General features: G+C 39.9%; 3 protein-coding genes and 1 non-coding gene across 6 annotated transcripts; 2 read left to right on the top strand and 2 right to left on the bottom strand.

The window, feature by feature from the left end:
- The first annotated feature begins 1,219 nt into the window (after positions 1-1,219).
- LOC130959758 (small nucleolar RNA R71) lies at positions 1,220-1,323 on the top strand. Its single transcript, XR_009078825.1, has one exon. It is a non-coding gene; the product is annotated as a small nucleolar RNA R71 (small nucleolar RNA).
- A 1,734-nt stretch (positions 1,324-3,057) lies between these two features.
- On the bottom strand, positions 3,058-4,406 carry LOC130956971 (uncharacterized). Its single transcript, XM_057883891.1, has 2 exons — positions 4,281-4,406; positions 3,058-4,191 (listed from the first exon to the last, which is right to left on the bottom strand). Exons 1-2 carry the CDS (start codon positions 4,404-4,406, stop codon positions 3,058-3,060), a joined length of 1,260 nt encoding a protein of 419 aa, XP_057739874.1.
- A 4,635-nt stretch (positions 4,407-9,041) lies between these two features.
- Positions 9,042-11,807, top strand: LOC130955803 (proline transporter 1-like). Its single transcript, XM_057882776.1, has 7 exons — positions 9,042-9,291; positions 9,521-9,745; positions 9,833-9,927; positions 10,158-10,347; positions 10,573-10,697; positions 10,781-10,996; positions 11,415-11,807. Exons 1-7 carry the CDS (start codon positions 9,195-9,197, stop codon positions 11,790-11,792), a joined length of 1,326 nt encoding a protein of 441 aa, XP_057738759.1. The 5' UTR covers positions 9,042-9,194; the 3' UTR covers positions 11,793-11,807.
- A 692-nt stretch (positions 11,808-12,499) lies between these two features.
- Positions 12,500-13,828, bottom strand: LOC130955804 (uncharacterized). Of its 3 annotated transcripts, none has more exons than XM_057882777.1 (2): positions 13,613-13,828; positions 12,500-13,085 (listed from the first exon to the last, which is right to left on the bottom strand). In XM_057882777.1, exon 2 carries the CDS (start codon positions 13,074-13,076, stop codon positions 12,843-12,845), a length of 234 nt encoding a protein of 77 aa, XP_057738760.1. In that variant the 5' UTR covers positions 13,077-13,085; positions 13,613-13,828; the 3' UTR covers positions 12,500-12,842. The 3 variants fall into 3 exon arrangements, with proteins under 3 accessions (XP_057738760.1, XP_057738761.1, XP_057738762.1); XM_057882778.1 differs by having other exon boundaries at positions 12,500-13,080; positions 13,613-13,803; XM_057882779.1 differs by having other exon boundaries at positions 13,620-13,800.
- Positions 13,829-25,799: the final 11,971 nt, after the last annotated feature.

Raw genomic sequence — 25,799 nt, 5'->3', positions numbered from 1 at the left:
GAGGGGCATGAGGTTTATACTTGACCCCAGGTCACACAGAGCCTTCTCAAAGGTCATGGTGCCTATGGTACAAGGTATTAAGAACTTTCCAGGATCCTGTTTCTTCTGAGATAATTTCAGTTGAACCAGATCATTCAGATCATTGATGAGCAATGGAGGTTCATCTTTCCAAGTCTCATTACCAAATAACTTGGCATTCAGCTTCATGATTGCTCCTAGATACTGAGCAACTTGCTCTTCAATAATATCTTCATCCTCTTTTGAGGAAGAATACTCATCAGAGCTCATGAATGGCAATAGTAAGTTCAATGGAATCTCTATGGTCTCTGTATGAGCCTTAGATTCCTGTGGTTCCTCATGAGAAAACTCCATAGTGGTCAGTGACCATCCTTTGAGGTCTTCCTCACTGGGAATCACTGCCTCTTCCTTCTCTCCAGGTTCGGCCGTGTGGGGTATGTTGATGGCCTTGCACTCTCTCTTTGGATTCTCTTCTGTGTTACTTGGGAGAGTACTTGGAGGGAGTTCAGTAACTCTTTTACTCAGTTGACCCACTTGTGCCTCCAAATTTCTAATGGAGGACCTTGCTTCAATCATGAAACTGAGAGTGGTCTTACTTAGATCAGAGATTATGGTTGCTAAATTAGAGTGGCTCTGCTTAGAATTCTCGGTCTGTTGCTGAGAAGATGATGAAAAAGGTTTGCTATTGCCAAACCATGTTCTCCCACCATTATTATTATTGAAGCCTTGATTAGGCTTCTGTTGATCCTTCCATGAGAAATTAGGATGATTTCTCCATAAAGGGTTATAAGTGTTTCCATAGGATTCTCCCATGTAATTCACGTCTTCCATTCCAGGATTCTCAGGCTCATAAGCTTCTCCTTCAGAGGAGGCTTCCTTAGTACTGCCAGATGCAGCTTGCATTCCAGTTAGACTCTGAGAAATCATATTGACTTGCTGAGTCAATATTTTATTCTGAGCCAATATGGCATTCAGAGTGTCAACCTCAAGAACTCCTTTCTTCTGAATCATCCCATTATTCACAGGATTTCTTTCAGAAGTGTACATGAATTGGTTATTTGCAACCATTTCCATGAGTTCCTGGGCTTCTTCAGGCGTCTTCTTCAGATGAAGAGATCCACCAACAGAGTTGTCCAATGACATCTTGGACAATTCAGATAGACCATCATAGAATATACATAAGATGTTCCATTCTGAAAGCATGCCAGAAGGACACCTTCTGATCAATTGCTTGTATCTTTCCCAAGTTTCATAGAGGGATTCACCTTCCTTCTATTTGAAGATTTAGACTTCCACTCTAAGCTTGCTCAACTTTTGAGGTGGAAAGAACTTGGCCAAGAAAGCACATTGACCAGCTTTTCCCAAGAGTTCAAGCTTTCTTTAGGTTGTGAGTCCAACCATGTCCTAGCTCTGTCTCTTACAGCAAAAAGGAAAAGCATAAGCCTGTAGACCTCGGGATTAACCCCATTGGTCTTAACAGTGTCACAGATTTGCAAAAATTCAGCTAAAAACTAATGAGGATCTTCCAATAGAATTCCATGAAACTTGCAATTCTGCTGCATTAGAGAAAGTAATTGAGGCTTAAGCTCAAAGTTGTTTGCTCCAATTGCAAGAATTGAGATGCTTCTTCCATAGAAGTCAGAAGAGGGTGCAACAAAGTCACCAAGCATCTTCCTTGCATCTCCACCATTGTTGTTGGGTTCGGCCATGTCTTCTTCTTTTTCGAAAAGTTCTGTAAGGTCCTCCCCAGAGAGTTGTGCCTTAGCTTCCCTTAGCTTCCTCTTCAGAGTCCTCCTCTAGTAGGCAGTACTTGGGTGGACAGTAACTCATTCGGTCTCAGATTATTACAGGAACAGACCACCTTCTTCCAAAGCGGGCAGTCCTCCTTGGAAAAGCGCCACCACCACTTAAACAACAAGGCAGCACTACGAAGCATAGCATCCCCGACTCCCAGACCGCCTAGCTTTTTCGGGGCCTGCACCAACTCCCATTTTACCAATGCCATACCATTCCTTCCATCCTCCTTACTTCATAGGAATCTTCTCTGCAAGGAAATCAACTTGTCAGCAACTGCTGTCAGCATCTATTCAAAACTGATTTGATGAGCAGTAACTTTCCACCTTTGGTTAGCACCTTCGCCTTCCACAGGCTTAGCTTCTCTTCCACTTTATCAATGATGGGCTTCCATGTCTTTACCAGCCTCGGATTGGCTCCTAAAGGGACTCCGAGGTATTTCACAGGGAGGGCATCTTCCTTACAACCCCACATCCTACACATGCTGCGCACCCACTGCTCTTCACAGTTGATAGGAATCAAACTGGACTTTTCGAAATTAATACTGAGCCATGACATCAACTCAAACCAACGCAAAAGTCGCTTGTAGTTCTTCATTGTCGCATCTTCAGGTGGACAGAACAGAACTGTATCATCAGCAAACTGGAGGTGTGAAAGCTCCACCCTATCTTGACCAACCACCAAAGGAGAAATACGTCCGTTCCTGACTGCCTCACCAACCATTCTATGCAGAACATCCACAACCAACACAAAAAGGAATGGAGAGAGCGGGTCACCTTGCCTCAATCCCCTTTCCATCTTAAACAGTTTTGATGGTGACCCATTAATTAGGACCGACATAGAAGCTGTGGTCACACACTCCATAATCCACTCCCTCCACCTGTGACCAAATCCCATTTTTTGCAGCACAATATCCACAAAGCTCTACTTGACCCTGTCATACGCTTTTTGAAAATCCAACTTGATTATCACTGCCTCCTTTTTTCTCCTTTTAAGCCAGTGCACTGTTTCACACGCTATGAGAGCCCCATCGTGGATTTTCCTACCCTTCACGAAAGCACTCTGAGTCTCCCCTACCAACTTTGGCATCACTACTCTCATCCTTCTCACTAAGACCTTCGAAATAACCTTGTACACACATCCAACCATACTAATCGGTCTGAAGTCTTTAATCTCCTAGGCGCCAACAAACTTAGGGGCCAACGCCACCCATGTAATGTTGGAATCTGCCGGTAGCCTGGCTGTCTAAAAGAACTTCATCACTGCTGCCGTAAATTCAACCACAATCTCATCCCAGCACCTCTTTATGAAGTTCATATTGTACCCATCACAGCCTGGCGCCTTCGATGACTCACAATCCCACACTGCCTCTCTTATTTCCTCAGCTGATGGCAGCGCCTCCAAGGTTGCAGACTCTTCCTCATCTATCCTTTCTACTAGAGATCTCTCCTGATGATACAGATCTTTATAGAACTCCTTAATCGCTAACTTGATCCTAGCTTGATTCCTTACCAGTCTGCCATTGACTATCAGAGTATCAATCCGATTATTCCTCCGTCTTGCTGATGCTATATGGTGGAAGTATCTTGTGTTCCTGTCCATATCCTTTGCTTGCCGAGATCGAGACATTTGCTTCCAATGAACCTCTTTCCTGACATACCACCTCTCACAGCAAGTAACTAACACCTTCCTCCTAGTCTCGAGAGTTCCATCATACACTCCATTACTTACCATATTATCCACCTTTTTAATCTCGTCCTCATACTTCGAGATCTTCTTGTCCATATCACCAAAATTCTCCTTATGCCATCTCCCCAGGGGGCCCCTTAACGCCTTCAACTTATCTGTGAACCCCAGCTCCCCCAAACTTCTCCATTCCTCCTTAACCATCCTAAGAAAACCTTCATGTGTAAACCATGAATCAAGACTTCGAAAAGGCCTCGGCCCTCCCCTCATCTTTCCATCTTCCACAATGAGTGGAGAGTGATCTGACATGCCCCGTGGTCCGCCCCTCAATCGGGTCTCAGGGAACTCCTTTAGCCATTCTACACTCACCATAGCTCTATCAATTCGATTGCATGAACGGCCACGGAACCACGTAAACTTGCGATCAGTAAGTGGCAAATCCACTAGGTGCATGTCTTGGATCCAACCCCTAAAATCATCTGCAGACAGTGGTAAACTAACAGTCCCTTTCCATTCCTCGACAGACACAATCTCATTAAAATCCCCCATGAAACAAGAAGGAACCTGACATAGGCCAGCAATGTAGCTCAATTCCTCCCACACATGACTCTTCTCTTCTCTACTATGTGCACCATAGACCAAGAAAAAGGCATAATTGAATCCATTTTTCAGCACAACACCTTCGACGCATAACTACATTTCCCCTTATAACAGTTATTTAGTTTAAAAAAAGCTTCATCCCAAATCATCAAAAGACCACCGGACGCACCATCCGACCCCACATATTCCCATCCCGCCCCACTATTCCCCCAAATCCTCCCAATATCAAATCTTGTCACAACCTGTCTTTTAGTCTCAATCAACCCAACCAAACTCAAGTTATGTTTCTTTTTTAGCTCCTTCACCATTCTCAGCTTTCCGTCCCCCCTTAATCCCCTAACATTCTAAGAACTGAAATTCATTTATAACTATTTTTACACACTTGCTTTGTAGTTTTCGGTCTACACCTCCTCATCTTTGCCTTTTGTTTTGCCACTTTCTTCTTCCGTGCTATTTCTTCATTCTGTACCTATAGAATAGCCATTATGTCGTCCTCTTCATTGCATAGCATAGCCCCTGATTCTCTTGCCAACTCCCAAGTCAACTTGTTCTCCAAAATCTGTTCCTCTAGGCACTGATAGTCACTATCTCCGTCCCCTTGCTCGCCGTCACCGTGCTCTGGTCCACCGCCTCCACAACCGTCTACCGTCCATCCAATAATCCCACTGTCTTCACCTCTATTCAGAACCCGCACTCGACCATTCCTTAGCCAAATATGGTTTCCATCAAGTTCCCCACACCCTGACATCGCATCAATTTATGGGTCCTGGACCGCGTGGCGCTCGCCTTCCACCACAGCATCCTGCCGCTTCCCAATTGCATCTGCCTCAGCCACCCGCCTTATCGCACCGCCACTTGTTCCTTCACGCACAACATGGCCAACCGAACGACCCTCACCATTGGCAGGCCCAGCCTTGGCAGAACCCCCATCTCCAGCGGACACAGCGCTTCGACGGCTAAGGATTCCCGGGTCTGCAAGCCTCCTATTTCCACTGTGTTCATATCCAAGGCAGGGGACAGCGTGCTCTCGGACAGGGCTCCCCTCAACCAGGTCCGTAGGTTGCTGCGCAGGAGAGAGGCGAAGTATCGACTCCATCTCCTCAGTCTCTCCACCGCGGCGCCCAGCCTCAATGAAAACCCCATCTCCAGCGTTCCCATCGCTGTGTACCGCGCGCTCTCCCAGATCTACGAGCCGCCGTTCCCCTTGTTGCCATCTCCAATACATGGAGTAGCGAACCCTCTGAAGGTGCTCCCCGCGGCCAAGCCAGTAGGCACAGGAGGCAGGAGAAGCATCGACCCCCCCTCCCCAGCTGGGTCATGCCCACCCACCTGTGAACCTAGGCCCAATTGAATCCCTTCCTTCCCTTCAGAGTTGTGTGCTTCACTTGGCCCAGCATTCCTTGGCCCAATCCTCGTTTTTTGTTTTCCAAATGTAGTACCTCCATTCAGCCCATTAAACATTTTCAAACCATTACCTATCGGGTCATACTCACACGTTACTATTTTTTCCGAGTCAGTCTCATAAGTAGCACCGTTTCCTCCTCCAAAATCAGTGATTCCTTGATTATAGCCATCAACAGATTGGTACGTTGCTAAAACTCCGCGATTTTGATTTGCACTGCATTTAATCCACTCATTCAAAATATCGTGAGAAATTACTACTCTGTCCCTATCGTTCTCCTCTTTCTGTGGCACCATCATCATCAACCCCTCATCTTAGTCATCCGTCCTTACCAGGTCTAGCTGTAGGTGCTGCCGTACACTTGTTTCCGAGCTCGGATTTGTTGCAGCATGGCTCACAAGCTCCTGGGTGGCAATATCCATGTCAGTAATTGTCCCATGATATGGCATGTCGCATGCATCAAGACCAATCTCCTTTACCAAGACGTCGTACCCCCCCAATCCAACAGTAATATGGACCCTTTCCTGAATAACTTCCATGACACACGTATCAATCAGTACGCGGCCTGCTGTGAGCATGCTACACAATTCAGTCTCCTTTGTATATCTAACAACTGCTCCCCACTGGCTTCCTATCCTTTTGAAGGTATCGGCAGACCAAGCGGACAACGGAACACCGAAACATTCGAGCCATACCCTGCGGGACTCACATCGCTCCGACTCCTTCCACTTCCACACCCTATGAAAGATATGTAGTAGGCTATTCAAATTAAAGGTGTACGTCTCATCCGCATGCATATCACTATCAAAGGTGAGAAGTGCTTTGCAAGCTCCCATCTTCTGAACTTGGACAACAGAAGGTATGGACCTGGCAACCATTTTCCTCAATGACGCCAAGTCAATAGGCTCCAACGTTTCTCCTACAAGACTTCTCTTCAGCCATTCGAAATTTTCTGTCGCCACTATACATTCCACGTGTTTTAACTCACATTTTTCAGGTGTGCTCGTTGCACTTTCATTTGTTCGTAAACCATTTGCAGTTGCCAAAGAGTGCTTAGCCCCTTCTTCCCTCCGTGGCTTCGGATCCAGCCGGTGGTACTTATCATCTCCTGCTCGCACCTGTCCGACATATGCGGCTTCAGTAGGTCTTCTGTATTTTGCCTCTTGCACCACGATAACCTTTCCTCGTAGTCTCGCTCGATTCATTTTTGCCATTGCTTTCAACGCTCCTCCTCTCATCGTGTACCGTATGAACGCAAACATGTAGATACCACCATTCTTTTGTTTTCGGGATAGATAGATATCGTTAATGCGCCCAGTCCAATTGAATAAGTGAAACAACTCCCTTTTTGAAATGTCTTCCGGAAGATGATCCACAAAGACGAAGAAGGACTCATGTTCCAACCGTCGATACTCTTCCCTGTTCCAGACCCGTGGATCCTTGTCAACATCATGAGAACTACCCGTCCCTATGTTTCCCTCTCGCTCTCTCACCCTTCGTTCTCTCTCTCTCTCTCATCTCTCTACACTGGCAGTAATAGAACAAATGAGGTTTAAGTATTTTATTGAAAAAAAAGCAATTCATTTCTTGAAATACTCTGATTCATATATAATTTAGACTTTGAATTTTTAATGCGCAAGTTGATACCATGAAATTATCAAATAGTGTAAAATAATACTTTATGCTGAAAAGGATAGAGGATAGTGGATCATATATATATATATATATAAAGTATTTTTTTTTGTATTTTTGCTTCTTATTCAATAATGACAAGGATCCACTAACTAAGAAGAAAGTTGAAGTTGTAAAATTCAGTTTAGGATGTAGATGATCTATAGTTTATAGAATCATGAATTTGTAAGGTTAATTAAACACAAATAAGAAACTTTTCTTTTGATTAAAAATAAAAAATGATGTCTTCTTAAAGTAGAGAGATTATTTATTTTTAAAAATAGATTAATTTTAATATATTATTATTAAGAATTTTGTTCAATAGTCTATATATTTTCTCGATAGATATATTTTTAAAATTATACCTTAAAATATTATACCCAAAGACAAAATACAGATATTAAAGAACTTTTTTTTTGTTGTTTTATGTTTTGAAATATTTTTCTAGTTAAGCTCACATATGAGAGAAATTTCTGATATTAAAAAGAATGTAATGTAGATAAGAAAATAAGAGATATTGACCGACTGTGAATTTTTCAAAAAACCCAATTTAATGATTTTTTTTAATTTAACAAACGAAAAACTATTTTCATCACATATACAATTTCACATAACAAAATTAATATTTATTATTTCTTTGTTGTACAGTTAACATTTATTATTAATATTTGAGAGAACAATTTAAGATATTATTCATTTTGAAGTACAAAAATTGGCATGATTTGAGATTGGTAGCTCAGAACTTTGAAGGTGTTGTTTCATTATCTATAACCCAAAAATATTTAGAAATAATTTTAACAATGTAGAGGAAACTCAAGGCACCAAGATGGAGAATTTAAATGAGAAAGGAACAAGGATGAACAATATTATCTTAGAAATTGACATCTTGCATGGGTAGAATCGGATAGAAAACTCAAGCAATGCAATTTCATATTCCTCCTAATATTTTCCAAGCTTTACCTAATTTTTTCAATGTGTAATAAACTAGGAGAGAACTAAGAAGAGTTTCTCTTAAAAAAACATCAAATATAAGAGTGACAATTTAGATCTATTTGATGCATTGAAATGGGGTAATGCTAGGGAGACAAAAAATACAGCCAGAACTTGTCTTATTTAACATTCATTAATTGTCGCAACAATTAATAAATGATAAATAAAACAAATTATGACTGTTTTTGTCTAATTTTCTTTGGTTACCAAATATTTCTCATTGAAATAAAGATTTATAGGTGGGGCCCACACGAAACCCATTGCGAAATAATTCAACAAAGTAAAATTCCGTGCTGGGATTCTCTCTTAAATAATGTTGATATTAGCACACAAAAATATTTATCTAAAACTTTATAAGCGGATAAATATAAAATAAATAAATAAATAAATGACTAAAATATCGGCATCTAACATGAAATGTTCATGTGGTCAAACGAATAAATAAATCAGGTATACATCCAAAGAATAATGGGAGAAAAAAGGAAAGAAATTATGAGCATTGAAGAGTGAAGATCCACTTTCTCCTTTTCTTTAAGTTTTACTCTTTTTCTTTTTTCTATTGTAATTGTTATTTAAGAAAACACTCTTTCTTTTTATTTGTGTGATGTGTTGTTCAATTAAGAACTACTATTATTTATTTCTTATCAATAAAATAAAACCTACTTCTATTTATAAAATATAAATCACTTTTTTCTCTCTATTTCTTTATTCTATTCTTTAGCAATCTTTTGTGATTGCATTTGGGAATACCCTTTCTTTTTCTTCAAAATTCTATGCTTGGTAATGACATTGCTAAGGCTGTTTTGGTCATTTCATCAATACAAGCACTCAACTTTGAAAAAAAAAAAAAAGAAGAGAGAAGATATGCAAAAAGAAGGGTGGTCACTGGTCAGAGAGGAAAAAGGAGGTGATTCTAAATTGGGGAAAAGTGATTGGCTGGTTGGAATTGAATGTTTTGTAATATAAAAAAGGTTACCGAGGAGGAGCTCGGCGTGATTGTGTTGCTATCTTCTTATGCAATTTAGCCGTTGCAATGCCTAACGTGGGAAGGAACGATAGTGAACATGAAAATCACAAGGATGGTAAAGGCAACGTTAAAGCACCGGAAACCGCGCACCAGATTAGTAGCGGTTAGTAATAACCGCTTTTGCTTATATTTGCTTGCTACCGTACCCTTTGCATTGCAGATTTTTTCTTGAATGATGCTTATATATCATAAATATTGCAGATTGAGACATAATTAAACATGCAATTTGTAACCCAATATAGCTGGCACTTCAGGTGCAATTGAAATTGGAACTTTGTGAACTTCGGTAAATACATGATTTTGTTTTTCCTCTGGAATTTGTTTGGTGGCAGATTCATGGTTTCAAGTGGCTTTTGTCCTAACCACCGGAATCAACAGCGCTTATGTGCTGGGATATTCCGGGACCATCATGGTTCCGCTTGGTTGGGTTGGTGGCGTGGTTGGTCTAATCCTGGCCACCATGATTTCGCTCTATGCAAATGCTCTTGTTGCTATGCTCCATGAGTATGGGGGGAGAAGGCACATCAGATATAGAGATCTTGCTGGATTCATATACGGTAACAAATACTCATCTTCTACAAATGTTTTCCAATAACATGCAAATATTTCTTTTTCTCTCATGTTTCATCCCTTTCTTACCGCAGGAAGATGGGCGTATACTCTTACATGGTCTCTACAATACGTCAATCTTTTCATGATCAATACTGGCTACATCATTTTGGCCGGTTCAGCCTTGAAAGTAACAAATTCAATCTCTTCCTCAGTTTAGAATATGTTTCTTCAGATAGTGTGTATCTCTAGCCATTCTGTTACATGCATACAAAAAATTTCGTACAAAACACATTAAAATATATAAAACATCATGTATTGGTTAATTTGGTAATTGAATTTCTTTTTTTTTTCTGGATATTTCTAGAGGGTTTTTTTCGTGAATTCTTTTTTTATTTTTATATGTTCAATGTGGTGCAGGCTACTTATCTTCTATTTTGGGATGATCACACAATGAAACTTCCATATTTTATTGCCATAGCTGGCTTTGTGTGTGCAATGTTTGCCTTTGCAATCCCTACTCTTTCAGCTCTTGGAGTTTGGCTGGGTTTTTCAACTCTCTTGAGTCTAGCTTATATTGTTATAGCATTTGTGCTGTCCCTTAAAGATGGTAATATTTCATTTCTGCTATTACGTTGTGTCCCCTTTTTTTTGTCCACCAAGTTAACACATACCCCTCCAACCTTGCACCGCTTGTCTTATTGCCAGCTTGGTATTCATGTGATTACAAATCTTGCATCTCTATCCGAACTGAGTGGAAAATTTCCATGCATTAAGTTGAAGACACTATTTTTTTTAACTGTCCATTAAACAAGATGATTGTTATTAACATCAGGATTGAATGCACCACCTAGAGATTTCAGTATTCCGGGCGATGGCGCCGGTAAAATATTTTCGATCATCGGAGCGAGCGCTAATCTCGTGTTCGCATATAACACTGGCATGCTTCCCGAAATACAGGTCTCATACACTTACATGTTCTTAAAACATATTTAATGTACAAATAGATCCTGATGCACAACATAAATTGATGTATATGACAGGCAACAATTAAGCAGCCAGTTGTGACGAACATGATGAAAGCCCTGTATTTTCAGTTCACAGTTGGTGTTCTTCCATTGTACCTGGTTACATTTACAGGTTACTGGGCTTATGGAAATTCCACATCAGCATATTTGCTGAACAATGTGAATGGTCCTGTCTGGGTTAAAGCTGTAGCTAACATTACAGCTTTTCTTCAATCAGTCATTGCATTGCATGTACTTACATCTAAACTTGAACTTCTGCTACTATCAATTGTTTTAACCCTGATAAATAACACAGGCCAAAATTACAATTTAAGCAAAACAAAGTTGTCTCTCACTGGTTAAAGAAAGATCATCGGGGCTTTCAAATCTTAAGAAACTAAGATGTGTTTCGTTTGCATTTTCATTTTCAATATTTTTTATTTCAAGATTTTGTGAAGAGAAAAGACTAAACAGTAAAAACAATAATATCATATTTTCTATTTTTACCTCTTTACTTTTTTCTTCACAAAATTCTAAATATACGAAAAAACTGAAAATAAAAGCGCAAACCAAACACACCCTTTATTAGCTTGTGTTTTTGGTCAGGGATGAAATTTGGTTTGCTCGAAGTTTGAGTGTCCTAATGATCCTCTATTTTCACTTCTGCTAGATATTTGCTAGTCCTATGTATGAATATGTGGACACCAAATATGGGATCACCGGAAGTGCCCTACAAATTAAGAACTTAACATTCAGGATTTTACTAAGAGGTGGCTACCTCACCTTCAATACATTTGTATCTGCTTTGCTACCATTTCTTGGAGATTTCATGAGCCTCACAGGTGCAATAAGCACATTCCCACTCACATTTATTCTTGCAAACCATATGTACCTAACGGCAAAGAAGGACAAACAATCATCCATGCAACAGCTTTGGCACTGGCTCAACATTGTTTTCTTTAGCATCATGTCTCTTGTAGCAACAGTTTCGGCCGTACGGCTTATCTCCGTAGACTCCAAAACATACCATCTTTTTGCTGATTTATGATTTAGTCTTTTTTTTCTGTAGTCTTTCATCCAGTGTACCAGTTTTGCTTAGTACAAGTTCTAAGCTTGCTAAACAAAATAAAATGAAATGAAAATATCTGGAGAGTTGAGAGTTGAGATTTAATAATGAACTGAGCATATCAGGAGAGATGACAGTTACTTTAGCAGCATCAGTAAGATCAAATTCCAACAATTAAGTAGGCAAGATGTTTACAAAAAAAAAATGAAAATTTAAAGAAAAAGGTGATAATCGATATGTAACTTCTTAAAAAAATTGAATATACAATGACATACATTTCTTCCTATACATGTATGGTAAAGAACATAATTGTGTGGATGAAAATAATACAGAGACATACATTGATAGGCCTTTCTAAAGTAGAATTTGGTAAACTAGGTTGCCTATAATGCTTCGCTGAAATCTCTAATTAAAGATCTAGAACCTGCAACCATTTAAGAAACAGATCTAGTTTAAAAGGCCATGCTATTTCCACTATTACCACACTATATATATCTACTCATCTGGGAAAGGAAGTTGAGAGACGAAGTCTGCATTGTTCTAACCACTCGGGCTCATCATAGCCATTGACTTACATGCTTAATCCAAAATTATACATCTATACAAATTCAGATAAGATGCATCTAAATCAAGGCACATTCAATGAGTTATTATACAGTTAATTATGATGACCAATCACTAAACTGAAGGAGAGCATAAAAGAAATAACCCCTGAAACTGCAAATTAAACTTTGTTTAAAGTGTACACGAATGTATTACATAACATATAGAACAATTGTAACACCAATCAAAGTCTTGCCCTGTTAGTTGGGGGCTTTACAAAAAAATAATTTTCAGAAAGCAGGTTTGATCTTAAGAGTGAGCATAAGATGATATGTGTAACTCAACCACTATCTTGAGTCTTAGAAACACAAGCATCTAATCGGATGACACACACGTACAGAGCATAGCATTTAAACTCAACAAATTAAACCCCATATATATATATCAACATAATGTTTGGATCAGGCATAATCGCACCTATCATCATCATCATCCAGACAGAAACTTTACAATAATGAAGATGGTGTTGAGAAGTATGAGAGGAACTCTTATGTACTGACTTGCATGAATTAGACCTATAATCTGGCCTTTCAAGGACTTTGTCCTCCCAACTGAGAAATCTGAGAAGCCCCACCCTCTCGGTGCAAGAAACCGGTCCTCGTTTATTATTGCCAGTGCATTTGCAAGGAGCAAGAACCCCTCTAGTAGTGTCCACAAACCCATCTCCCTGCACTGAAAAAAAGAGATAGAACTCATCCAATCCATTAAACATAACACACTGTAGTGAATTTAACAAATTCTTAAGTTACCTCATAAACTTTTTCCCAAATTGAAATTACAAGTTTACAAGTTCAGTTTCAGGGTTCAAATTTTGTAGAGTTTTAGTCTCAAAATTCGGTAAGCTTGCATTGCAGACACGGACAACTAATAGCAAATAGTGCCATTTATAAAAAAAAAAAAAAAAAATTGCATTTTGTAGAACCAAAATCTCACTAGCAAAGTTACAAACACTTGGAGGACATCAAAAATCCAAATAACAGATCATGAAATTATCTTCTAATTAAATATCATCAAACATAGGAATGCACCAACAAAAAGTCTCATAAACTTTATAAAAAAAAGAATATCCTGAATTAGACTTTGGGCATAGAATCTACGAATTTCAGTGCAAACAATTGAAGATACAGCTAAAATAAAGTAGGGAGATACATGAGAGAAATAAGTGAAACATGAAAGAACATTGGAGCGCAAGAGTTAACCTGGTACCGGAACGGCGAGTAGCTTCGGTGAGGAGTGGACAGTGGAGGGAAAGGGGTACACACGGACACAGACACGGTCACTGAGAGATCATGTTCATTCGTTTCATATCCATGGAAAACTTGGAAAGAAAAGAAAGAGAACAACTCGAAACAAACGCACCGTTTGCTATCCCATTCTCCTCATTCTCTAGTTAGTAATGTTTGGATGAGTTTTTTAAAAAATATTTTTTTTTTAGTTACTTTTTGTAAGAGTAAATATTTATTTTGTTTTTTAATTATTTGGACGAAAGACTAAATGTATTTTCACGAATTGAAATCAATAAAATGGATTTTAACATTTATATAAGGGATTTTTTATTTTAATAAATAAAATAAATATAATATTTACAAAAATAAATAAATTTTGGAGAATTTACCGTTTAAATTCTCATGTCATATCTCGTTTATAGTGTAAATGAGATGACAATGCATATATCTCGTTTACAGTACACGTTAGTGTAATACATGTATATCTCGTTTACACTCTAAACGAGATATGGGTCACACGCGCTTATATATAGAAGTCGTTTACAGTACACTTTCGGGCCTCATTTTGACTTCGTCAACATCTTTCTCCCCTTTTTTAACTCTTGCTGACTATACCTTTGACCCAAACGGTGATGACGCGCCAAGTGGGGAATGACGGGGACATAAACAGGCTGAACGAGACGACACATTACGCCGGAGCGGCTGACTTCGAGGTTAGTTTCGTTATGGTTGTTAAGTTTAATGAAGTTGTCATTTTTAGGGTAGTCATGAAGATCAGAAACGTTGGTATATGTGTTAGGAGTTAGGGCCTAGGCTTAAATTAGAACTCTATCCACTTGTACTACGTTGGTATGACATAAACATTATTAGTTTGGAACGTTGTTATTGCTATGTTGTTAGTAGTTATAAATTGGGATAAGTATGATTTTGGTCCCTAACGTAGGGGCCAAAAATTAATTTCGTCCCTCGAATTTTTTTCGCAAGAAAATCGTCCCAGAGGTTACACTTTGTTTTAAAATCGCCCCTCGGACGATTTTACCCCTGTGGTCGTTAGCTTCATGATGCACGAAAACTTGTCTCTCAACAAATCTCCCTCGGCAAGTGTACCGAATTGTCGTCAAGTAATAACTCACAAAAGAGTGAGGTCGAATCCCACAGAGATTAACGGATTAAGCAATCAATGGTTAATTGATTATCCTAGTTAGACGAATCATATTGCAGTGATAAGCAACAAGAAAATGTAAATGGCATAAAAGTAAAGAAAGTAATAAAGTGCAAAGAAGTAAAATGGCAAGAAAAGTAAATGTAAGAATTAAAACTAAAATGAACATTGGGATCAAGAGATATTGCAATCCTCCGGATCAAGGTCATTCTCATCTCTTTCCTCAATCAATGCATTCATTGATCTCCTTGGCAATCTTAAGTGATCGAATTCCAATTCCTTGGTAATTCAATCTCTCAAATCTTGATAAATAGCCAATTCCTTGGTCAATTGCTCATGAGAAGAGATGAAGTATGGTCACTGATTATACCACATGCATTCCCAAATCAAGTGTTGGTTGGATTATAGTCACCATATCCATCCAACCCCAATTTGGTCCAGCATGAGAAAGCATTTCTAACATGATCTCTTCATTCCTCTTCCAAGGTTTAGAAGAGATCCAAGTATGAATAGCTTCTTTTCCAAGATAACTACCCAATTGGATGAAGATTGAAAGCTTTCTAGTAAAATCAAGAGAAAAGAAAGAAGAAGAAGAATAAGAACTACATTTGATCCATTGAATTACAATAGAGCTCTCTAACCCAATGAAAAGAGTTAGCTGTTCATTGCTCTACCAAAATAGAAAAGAAAGAAAATGCAGAAAAGTAAAGATCAAGATTAAAATTGAAATTGAAACTTTAAAATTCATAAATGAAAATTACAACTAAAACGAAACTACTCCTAAGGAAGAAAAGAAGAGAAAAGGAAGAAGAGTGGTTGAGGGGAGGGGTCCGAAGACCCTCTCCCCCTCCCTTCAATTTCCAGAATCCCCCAATTCCCAATTCCTTTAATATAAAAACTAAGGCCTTTATATAGGCTCTCCTAAATTACAAAATGAAATTAAAAACAAATTACAATTAAATGAAAATTCCTCTTCTAGATGCTTCTTGTGGCCTTGATTGGTTGACAATTTTGGGCTTGCTTGCTTGAGCTTTGAAGTGGACTTGAGAAAGAAGTGAGTCAAGTTGAGGTCCAGGTGTTTAGCCACATTAACGCTACAAGTGTGGCGTTAGTGCTGAAGTTATTGTGGCTAACGTTACACTTGCTACCCCAGTTGATGTTTTTTGGGCTTAAAAGATGCCTCTTATTTATGCTCTATTTTCATGTCCACTATATACTATTATATATCTTTAGAAATCTCTAAATGTCAGCTTTCTAACGCAACTGGAATCACCTCAATTGGACCTCTGTAACTCAAGTTATGCTCCTTTGAAGTGGACATGGTCGCTGGCATAGTCGCTAGCGTTACTGGAAAACGTGAGTGCCAATAACGCTAGCGATCAGGGCTTCGTTATTGCCAATTTATGGAGTTAAAACTTAATGTCCACCCCATACTATTATATAATTTTGGAAAGTTCTGGATGTCTACTTTCCAACGCTTTTGGAAGCGCATCATTTGGAGCTTTACAGCTCGAGTTATACTTCTTGGAAGGTGAAGAGGTCAGATGGCCTTACTACAGGTTGATACCATGTTCATCTTTGCACTTTCGGGGCAGGTTTTCTCCCTTAAATTCAGTGTCCATGATGAGCGGATAATTTGTACGCTTTTTGGCATTGTTTTTAGTATGTTTTTAGTATGATTTAGTTAGTTTTCAGTATATTTTTATTAGTTTTTAGCTAAAATTCACTTTTCTGGACTTTACTATGAGTTTGTGTGTTTTTCTGTGATTTCAGGTATTTTCTGGCTGAAATTGAGGGTTCTGAGCAAAAATCTGATTCAGAGACTGAAAAGGACTGCAGATGCTGTTGGATTCTGACCTCCCTGCACTCGAAGTGGATTTTCTGGAGCTACAGAAGCCCAATTGCCGCGCTCTCAACGGCGTTGGAAAGTAGGCATCCTGGGCTTTCCAGCAATATATGATAGTCCATACTTTGCCCAAGATTTGATGGCCCAAACCGGCGTGGCAAATCAGCCTCAGAAATTCCAGCGTTTAACGCTGGAACTGGCATAAAACTTGGAGTTAAACGCCCAAACTGGCATAAAAGCTGGCGTTTAACTCCAGAAAAGGTCTCTACACGAAAATGCTTCATTGCTCAGCCCAAACACACACCAAGTGGACCCAGAAGTGGATTTTTACGTCATTTACTCATTTCTGTATACCCTAGGTTACTAGTTTACTATTAATAGGATCTTTTGACATTGTATCAGTACCTCATGACACTTTACACGTTTTCTTTGTGTACCTTCCATGGCATGAGTCTCTAAACCCCATGGTTGGGGGTGAGGAGCTCTGCTGTGTCTTGATGGATTAATGCAATTACTACTGTTTTTCATTCAATCATGCTTGCTTCCATTCCAAGATACTACTTGTTCTTAAACCGGATGAATGTGATGATCCGTGACACTCATCATCATTCTCAACTATGAACGTGTGCCTGACAACCACCTCCGTTATACCTTAGATTAAGTAGATATCTCTTGGATTCTTTAACCGGAATCTTCGTGGTATAAGCTAGAACTGATGGCGGCATTCAAGAGAATCCGGAAGGTCTAAACCTTGTCTGTGGTATTCTGAGTAGGATTCAATGATTGAATGACTGTGACGAGCTTCAAACTCCTGAAGGCGGGGCGTTAGTGACAGACGCAAAAGAATCACTGGATTCTATTCCGGCTTGATTGAGAACCGACAGATGGATAGCCGTGCCGTGACAGGGTGCGTTGAACATTTCCACTGAGAGGATGGGAGGTAGCCACTGACAATGGTGAAACCCTTGCATACAGCTTGCCATGGAAGGAGCCTTGCGTGCTTGAAGAAGAAGACAGTAGGAAAGCAGAGATTCAGAAGACAGAGCATCTCCAAAACCTCAACCTATTCTCCATTACTGCAAAACAAGTAATCATTTCATGTTCTTTTGCTTTTCACAATCAATCCTGATAATTTCTGATATCCTGACTAAGATTTACAAGATAACCATAGCTTGCTTCAAGCCGACAGTCTCTGTGGGATCGACCCTTGCTCACGCAAGGTATTACTTGGACGACCCAGTGCACTTGCTGGTTAGTTGTGCGGAGTTGCAAAAGTGTGATTGCAATTTCGTGCACCAAGTTTTTGGCGCCGTTGTCGGGGATTGTTCGAGTTTGGACAACTGACGGCTTATCTTGTTGCTTAGATTAGGACTGTTTTGTTTTTGTTGGTTTAGAGTCTTTTAGTTGAGTCTAGTTTCATATTTTAAGTTTGGTGTCAATTGCATGCTTTTGTTTTTCTTTTAATTTTCGATTTTGCATGTTCTTAGTCCCTTTTTGATTCATAAAAATTCTAAGTTTGGTGTCCTCTTTGTGTTTTTCCCTTAAAGATTTTCGAAAATTAGTGTTTGATTTTCTAAAAATTTTAAGTTTGGTGTCTTTTTGTGTTTTTCTCTTTCCTCTTTTCAAAAATCAAATCTTTTTCATAAAAATTTTTCAATCATATCTTTTTAATTGCTATTTTCAAAATCTTTTTCATTAACTAATTGATTCAGTTCTCAATTTGCTTTGATCTTATTTTCTTTTTGATTTTCGAATTTTTATTTTAATTTTCTTTTATTTTATTTTATTTTTTTCGTTAATTCAAAAAAAAAAACAAAATTTATCTATTTGCAAACCATATCATTTCCCTTTATCCATTATGGATCTAAGTGGGATTGATCAGTCCAAAAGGACTCTGGGGTCATATGCTAACCCCATTACAACTGCATATGGGAGTAGCATATGTACACCTCCCATCAAAGCAAGCAGCTTTGAGCTAAATCCTCAACTCATTATCATAGTGCAGCAAAATTGCCAGTATTCCGGTCTTCCACAGGAAGAACCCACTGAGTTTCTGGCACAGTTCTTACAAATTGCTGACACAGTACATGATAAAGAGGTGGATCAGGATGTCTACAGACTATTACTGTTTCCATTTGCTGTAAAAGATCAGGCTAAAAGGTGGTTGAATAACCAACCTAAAGCAAGCATAAAGACATGGAAACAGTTGTCAGACAAATTCCTGAATCATTTTTACCCTCCAAAGAGGATGACACAGCTAAGGCTGGACATCCAAGGCTTTAAACAAGAGGATAATGAATCCCTTTATAATGCCTGGGAGAGGTATAGAGGTATGCTAAGGAAATGTCCCTCTGAAATGTTTTTAGAATGGGTACAGTTAGACATTTTCTACTATGGGCTTACAGAAAAAGCTCAGATGTCTTTAGACCACTCAGCTGGTGGATCTATACACATGAGGAAGACAATTGAAGAAGCTCAAGAGCTTATAGACACTGTTGCTAGAAACCAATATTTGTACTCTAGCAATGAGTTCTCTCCAAAAGAGGAAGTCATGGCAGTAGTCACTGACCCTAGTCCTCAAGAACAGATAATTGAGCTTAATCAACAATTGCTCCTGATGACAGAACATTTAGCAGACTTTAAAGAAATGCTCCATGAAACTAAAGTTGCTAACAAGAGCATAGAACTGCAGTTGAATCAAGCAAAACAGCAAATATCTAAACAGATAACAGAAGAATGTCAAGCAGTTCAACTGAGGAGTGGGAAGACACTGAATAACACTGCTCAAAAGAGCAAAAAGCCAAACAAGGAACAATTGACAGAGGATAACCAAACCACTATTCAAAATCCCTCTGAGGACAGTAAGAGCCCAGAGAGGAATATTATTGGCGTTCAAACGCCATAAAGGGAAGGAAAGCTGGCGTTAAACGCCCATTCCTTGCCCAGTTCTGGCGTTCAACCGCCAGAAAAGGGGGAAAAGTTGGCGTTAAACGCCCATTTTCCACCCAATCCTGGCGTTCAAACGACAAGGGAAGATCAGACACCTGAGAGTGCTGACAGTAATCCCTCTAACAAGGCTTCTTCAACCACTTCTGTAAGGAATAAACCTGCAGCATCTAAGGTTGAAGAATATAAAGCCAAGATGCCTTATCCTCAGAAACTCCGCCAAGCGGAACAGGATAAGCAATTTGCCCGCTTTGCAGACTATCTAAGGACTCTTGAAATAAAGATTCCGTTTGCAGAGGCACTTGAGCAAATACCTTCTTATGCTAAATTCATGAAAGAAATCTTAAGTCATAAGAAGGATTGGAGAGAAACTGAAAAAGTGTTTCTCACTGAAGAATGCAGTGCAGTCATTCTAAAAAGCTTACCAGAAAAGCTTCAAGATCCAGGAAGCTTTATGATACCATGCACATTAGAAGGTGCTTGCACCAAGACAGCCCTGTGTGATCTTGGAGCAAGCATCAATCTAATACCTGCATCCACTATCAGAAAGCTTGGGTTGACTGGAGAAGTCAAACCAACCCGGATATGCCTCCAACTTGCTGATGGCTCCATTAAATATCCATCAGGCATAATAGAGGATATGATTGTCAAGGTTGGGCCATTCGCCTTTCCAACTGACTTTGTGGTGCTGGAAATGGAGGAGCACAAGAGTGCAACTCTCATTCTAGGAAGACCTTTCCTAGCAACTGGACGAACTCTCATTGATGTACAAAAAGGGGAAGTAACCTTAAGAGTCAATGAAGATGAGTTCAAGTTGAATGCTGTAAAAGCTATGCAGCATCCAGACACACCAAATGACTGCATGGGCGCTGACATTATTGACTCTCTGGTAGAAGAGATCAATATGACTGAAAGCCTCGAATCAGAGCTTGAGGACATCTTCAAGGATGCTCAACCTGATCAAGAAGAACCAGAGGAAACAAAGGAATTTTCGAAAATTCCTCAGGAGGAGAATAAGTCTCCCAAGCCTGAACTCAAACCACTACCACCATCCCTGAAGTATGTATTTCTGGGAGGGGGTGAAACTTTTCCAGTGATTATAAGCTCTGCTTTAAATCCACAGGAAGAGGAAGCACTGATTCAAGTGCTAAGGACACACAAGACAGCTCTTGGGTGGTCCATAAGTGACCTTAAGGGCATTAGCCCAGCTAGATGCATGCACAAGATCCTGTTGGAGGATAATGCCAAACCAGTGGTCCAACCACAAAGGAGGCTAAATCCAGCCATGAAGGAGGTGGTGCAGAAAGAGGTCACTAAATTACTTAAGGCTGGGATTATTTATCCTATTTCTGATAGACCCTGGGTGAGCCCTGTCCAAGTTGTTCCCAAAAAAGGAGGCATGACAGTGGTTCATAATGAAAAAAATGAACTGGTTCCCACAAGAACAGTCACAGGGTGGCGTATGTGTATTGACTACAGAAGGCTCAATACAGCCACCAGAAAGGATCATTTTCCTTTACCATTCATAGACCAAATGCTAGAAAGACTAGCTGGCCATGATTATTACTGCTTTTTGGATGGCTATTCAGGTTACAACCAAATTGCAGTAGATCCTCAGGACCAAGAGAAAACAGCATTTACATGCCCTTCTGGCCTATTTGCCTACAGAAAGATGCCTTTTGGTCTGTGTAATGCTCCTGCAACCTTTCAGAGATGCATGTTATCCATCTTCTCTGATATGGTGGAGAAATTCCTGGAAGTCTTCATGGATGACTTCTCAATATATGGAGACTCATTCAGCTCTTGTCTTAATCACCTAGCACTTGTCCTGAAAAGGTGCCAAGAGACTAACCTGGTTTTAAACTGGGAGAAATGTCACTTCATGGTGACTGAAGGAATTGTCCTTGGGCACAAAATTTCAAGTAGGGGAATAGAGGTGGATAAGGCAAAGGTAGAGGTAATTAAAAAATTACCACCACCTGCCAATGTTAAGGCAATCAGAAGCTTTCTGGGGCATGCAGGATTCTACAGAAGGTTTATAAAGGATTTTTCAAAAATTGCAAAACCTTTGAGTAACCTGCTAGCTGCTGACACACCATTTGTGTTTGACACACAGTGTCTGCAGGCATTTGAGACCCTGAAAGCTAAGCTGGTCACAACACCAGTCATCTCTGCACCAGATTGGACATTGCCATTTAAACTAATGTGTGATGCCAGTGACCATGCCATTGGTGCAGTGTTGGGACAGAGGCATAACAAGCTTCTGCACGTCATTTACTATGCCAGCCGTGTTCTAAATGACGCACAGAAGAACTACACAACCACAGAAAAAGAGTTACTTGCAGTGGTCTATGCCATTGACAAGTTTAGATCCTATCTAGTGGGATCCAAAGTAGTTGTGTACACTGACCATGCTGCTCTTAAATACTTACTCACAAAGCAGGATTCAAAACCCAGGCTTATCAGATGGGTGTTGCTTCTGCAAGAGTTTGATATAGAAATAAGAGACAGAAAAGGGACAGAGAACCAAGTAGCTGATCATCTGTCCCGAATAGAACCAGTAGCTGGGGCGTCCCTCCCTTCTACTGAGATCTCTGAGACTTTCCCAGATGAGCAACTCTTTGCCATTCAGGAAGCTCCATGGTTTGCAGATATTGCAAATTATAAAGCTGTGAGGTTCATACCCTAGGAGTACAGCAGAGTGCAAAGAAAGAAATTAATTTCAGATGCCAAGTACTACCTCTGGGATGAACCATATCTCTTTAAGAGATGTGCTGACGGAGTGATCCGCAGATGTGTACCCAGAGAAGAAGCACAAAGGATCCTATGGCACTGCCATGGATCACAGTATGGAGGACATTTTGGAAGTGAGCAAACAGCCATTAAAGTCCTCCAATGTGGCTTCTACTGGCCTACTCTCTATAAAGATTCCCGAGAGTTTGTGCGTAACTGTGACAATTGCCAAAGAGCTGGTAACTTGCCTCACGGATATGCCATGCCTCAACAAGGGATATTAGAGATAGAATTGTTTGATGTATGGGGAATTGACTTCATGGGTCCATTCCCACCATCATACTCAAACACTTACATTCTGGTGGCAGTGGACTATGTATCTAAGTGGGTAGAAGCAATTGCTACACCCACTAATGATACCAAAACCGTGCTGAAATTCCTCCAGAAACACATCTTCAGCAGGTTTGGTGTTCCCAGAGTACTAATCAGTGACGGGGGCACTCATTTCTGCAATAGACAGCTATACTCTGCTATGGTTAGATATGGAATTAGCCACAAAGTGGCAACTCCGTATCATCCACAGACAAATGGGCAAGCAGAAGTCTCTAACAGAGAGCTAAAAAGAATCCTGGAACGGACTGTGATGGCCCGAAGAAAGGATTGGGCAAAGAGCTTGGACGATGCTCTGTGGGCATACAGAACAGCATTCAAGACTCCTATAAGAACTTCTCCATACCAACTGGTGTATGGGAAGGCCTGTCATTTGCCTGTGGAACTGGAACATAAAGCCTACTGGGCAACCAGATTCCTAAATATGGATGCACAGTTAGCTGGTGAAAAAAGATTGCTCCAGCTAAATGAGCTAGAGGAGTTCAGACTCAATGCCTTTGAAAATGCAAAAATTTATAAGGAAAAGGCAAAGAAGTGGCATGACAAGAAGTTGTCAACCAGAGTCTTTGAGCCAGGACAAAAAGTTCTGCTCTTCAACTCTAGGCTCAGACTGTTTCCAGGAAAACTCAAATCCCGGTGGAGGGGTCCGTATGTGATTACAGGAGTGTCACCATATGGATATGTTGAGCTTCAGGATATTGATTCTGACAAAAAGTTCATTGTTAATGGACAGAGAATCAAGCATTATCTTGAAGGCAATTTTGAGCAGGAATGCTCAAAACTGAGACTTGAGTGATTCTCAGTAAAGGTCCAGCTAAAGACAGTAAAGAAGCGCTTGCTGGGAGGCAACCCAGTCATTAGGAGGTTATATGATTTGTTCTTACAGAGGCAAGTATCAAAAATGAAGGAATTCACAGAGTTACAGAAGGATTCAGCTCAAAAAAGCAGAGAAAAACAGCTTACTGGCGAAAAAACGCCAGTAAGGGGGATTTTGGGCGTTAAACGCCAGAATGGGTACCATTCTGGGCATTTAACGCCAAGAATGGTGCCATTTTGGGCGTTAAACGCCAGAATGGGCACCATTCTGGGCGTTTAACGCCAGGTGTGCAGCATCCTGGGCGTTTAGAAAAACGCCCAGTGATAAAGGAATTCTGGCATTTAACGCCAGCCAGGGCACCTGGCTGGGCGTTAAACGCCCAAAAGGGGGCATCAAATGGGCGTTAAACGCCAGAATGGGTGCCATTCTGGGCGTTTAACGCCAGAAAGGTGGGGGGACCACAATTCTGTTTTCAAATCAAATTTTTTCAAACTTTCCTTTTCTTACCCAAACTTTTCTACAAAAATACATCTCAATCCTTCATCATTCACTTTCAAATTTTCAAAAATCTAAAATCATTCTTCAAATCTCTCAAATCAATCCCAAATCTTGTTCAAAAACTCACCCTTTTCTCAAATTCTTTCCATATCTTCTCAAATCTCCTTTCAAATTTTTCTTTTTTTTCGAAATCTCCCCTCCCCACCTTATAAATACACGTTTGGCTCCCCTCATTCCACCACACCATTCGAATTTACTCTTCCTCTCTCTTCTTTCCTTTCTTTTGCTTGAGGACAAGCAAACCTCTAAGTTTGGTGTGCTTTTCCGTGATCACTAAGCCAAGATTCATCAAGATCATGGCTCCTAAGGGAAAACAAACCAATTTAAGAGGAAAGAAAGAGAATAATCCAAAGAATCTTTGGAATCAAGAGAAGTTCTTAACCAAAGAACATGAAGACCATTATCACAAAATAATGGGTCTGAGGTCAGTGATCCCGGAAGTAAAATTTGATCTGAAAGAAGATGTGTATCCGGGGATCCAAGAGCAAATTCGAAACAGAGGATGGGAAGTTCTAACCAATCCTGAGATAAAGGTTGGAAGGAACATGGTTCAGGAATTCTACTCAAATCTGTGGCTAACAGATAAGCAGAGAATGACTGGAACTGCTTACCATACCTACAGAACCATGGTTAGAGGGAAAGTTATGTACTTCCATCTGGACAAAATAAGAGAAATCTTCAAACTGCCTCAACTGCAAGATGATCCTGAATCCTTTAATAGGAGGATGGTGAGAGCAGATAAAGGGTTGGATCAAGTTCTAGAGGACATATGCCTCCCTGGAACTAAGTGGATAACCAATTCAAAGGGTGTCCCAAACCAACTCAAGAGGGGAGACCTCAAACCAATTGCAAGAGGTTGGCTAGACTTTATTGGGCGCTCCATACTACCCACTAGCAACCGCTCTGAGGTCACTATCAAGAGAGCAGTGATGATTCATTGCATTATGCTTGGAAAAAAAGTGGAGGTTCATCATGTGATTGCTTGTGAGATCTACACAATTGCAAATAAGAATTCCACTGAAGCTAAACTAGCTTACCCAAGCTTGATCTCCTTGCTCTGTAAAGAGGCTGGGGTGAAGATGGGAGTAGATGAATTCATACCCATTGAACATCCAATCACCAAGAAGTCAATGGAAGGACAAATGCAAGACAACTCTATCAAAAGGAGGGCGCAGGAGTTCCTCCCTGAATTCCCTGAAATTGGCTACTGGGCCAGCCTAGAAGCATCTATTACCAAATTGCAAGAGACGATGGAGCAACTGAAGGAAGAACAGCAGAATCAGAACTGCATGCTCTGCAAATTGCTGAAGGAACAAGAGAAGCAGGGGCGTGAAATCCAAGAGATGAAACGCCAAAAGTTCTCCTCTCAAGTTGAGGGAGCATCCACTTCTCAAAATCAAGGTTGTTGAGTCCTAACTCTGTGAAAACCCCTATCATTAGGAGCCTAATTTTTTTTTTTTGCGTTTTTTGTTTTGTTTTCTAGTCTCATCTTATATCTATCTTTGAGTCTTGTTTTTAATTCATAATTAATAAAATTGAAATTTTATGCCTTAAAGATATGAATGTCCTATGAATCCATCACCTCTCTTAAATGAAAAATGCTTTAATCACAAAAGAACAAGAAGTACAGGATTTCGAAATTTATCATTAAAACTAGTTGAATTAGTTTGATGTGGTGACAATACTTTTTGCTTTCGGAATGAATGCT

This window comes from Arachis stenosperma, chromosome 10, assembly GCF_014773155.1.
Source record: "Arachis stenosperma cultivar V10309 chromosome 10, arast.V10309.gnm1.PFL2, whole genome shotgun sequence".
Lineage (NCBI taxonomy): Eukaryota > Viridiplantae > Streptophyta > Magnoliopsida > Fabales > Fabaceae > Arachis > Arachis stenosperma.
Note: the sequence above shows the minus strand (reverse complement) of the source record. Positions and strands in the feature narration are given on the sequence as shown.

Excerpts from the sequence above, each read along its gene's own strand:
- LOC130955804 (XM_057882777.1), bottom strand. The coding sequence starts at position 13,076 with ATGGGTTTGTGGACACTACTAGAGGGGTTCTTGCTCCTTGCAAATGCA.
- LOC130955803 (XM_057882776.1), top strand. The coding sequence starts at position 9,195 with ATGCCTAACGTGGGAAGGAACGATAGTGAACATGAAAATCACAAGGAT. Across the intron at positions 10,698-10,780 it reads GCATGCTTCCCGAAATACAG|GCAACAATTAAGCAGCCAGT; the intron begins GTCTCATACACT and ends TGTATATGACAG. Across the intron at positions 10,997-11,414 it reads AATCAGTCATTGCATTGCAT|ATATTTGCTAGTCCTATGTA; the intron begins GTACTTACATCT and ends CACTTCTGCTAG.
- LOC130956971 (XM_057883891.1), bottom strand. The coding sequence starts at position 4,406 with ATGGTGAAGGAGCTAAAAAAGAAACATAACTTGAGTTTGGTTGGGTTG. Across the intron at positions 4,192-4,280 it reads GTGGGGCGGGATGGGAATAT|TTATGCGTCGAAGGTGTTGT; the intron begins GTGGGGTCGGAT and ends GGGGAAATGTAG.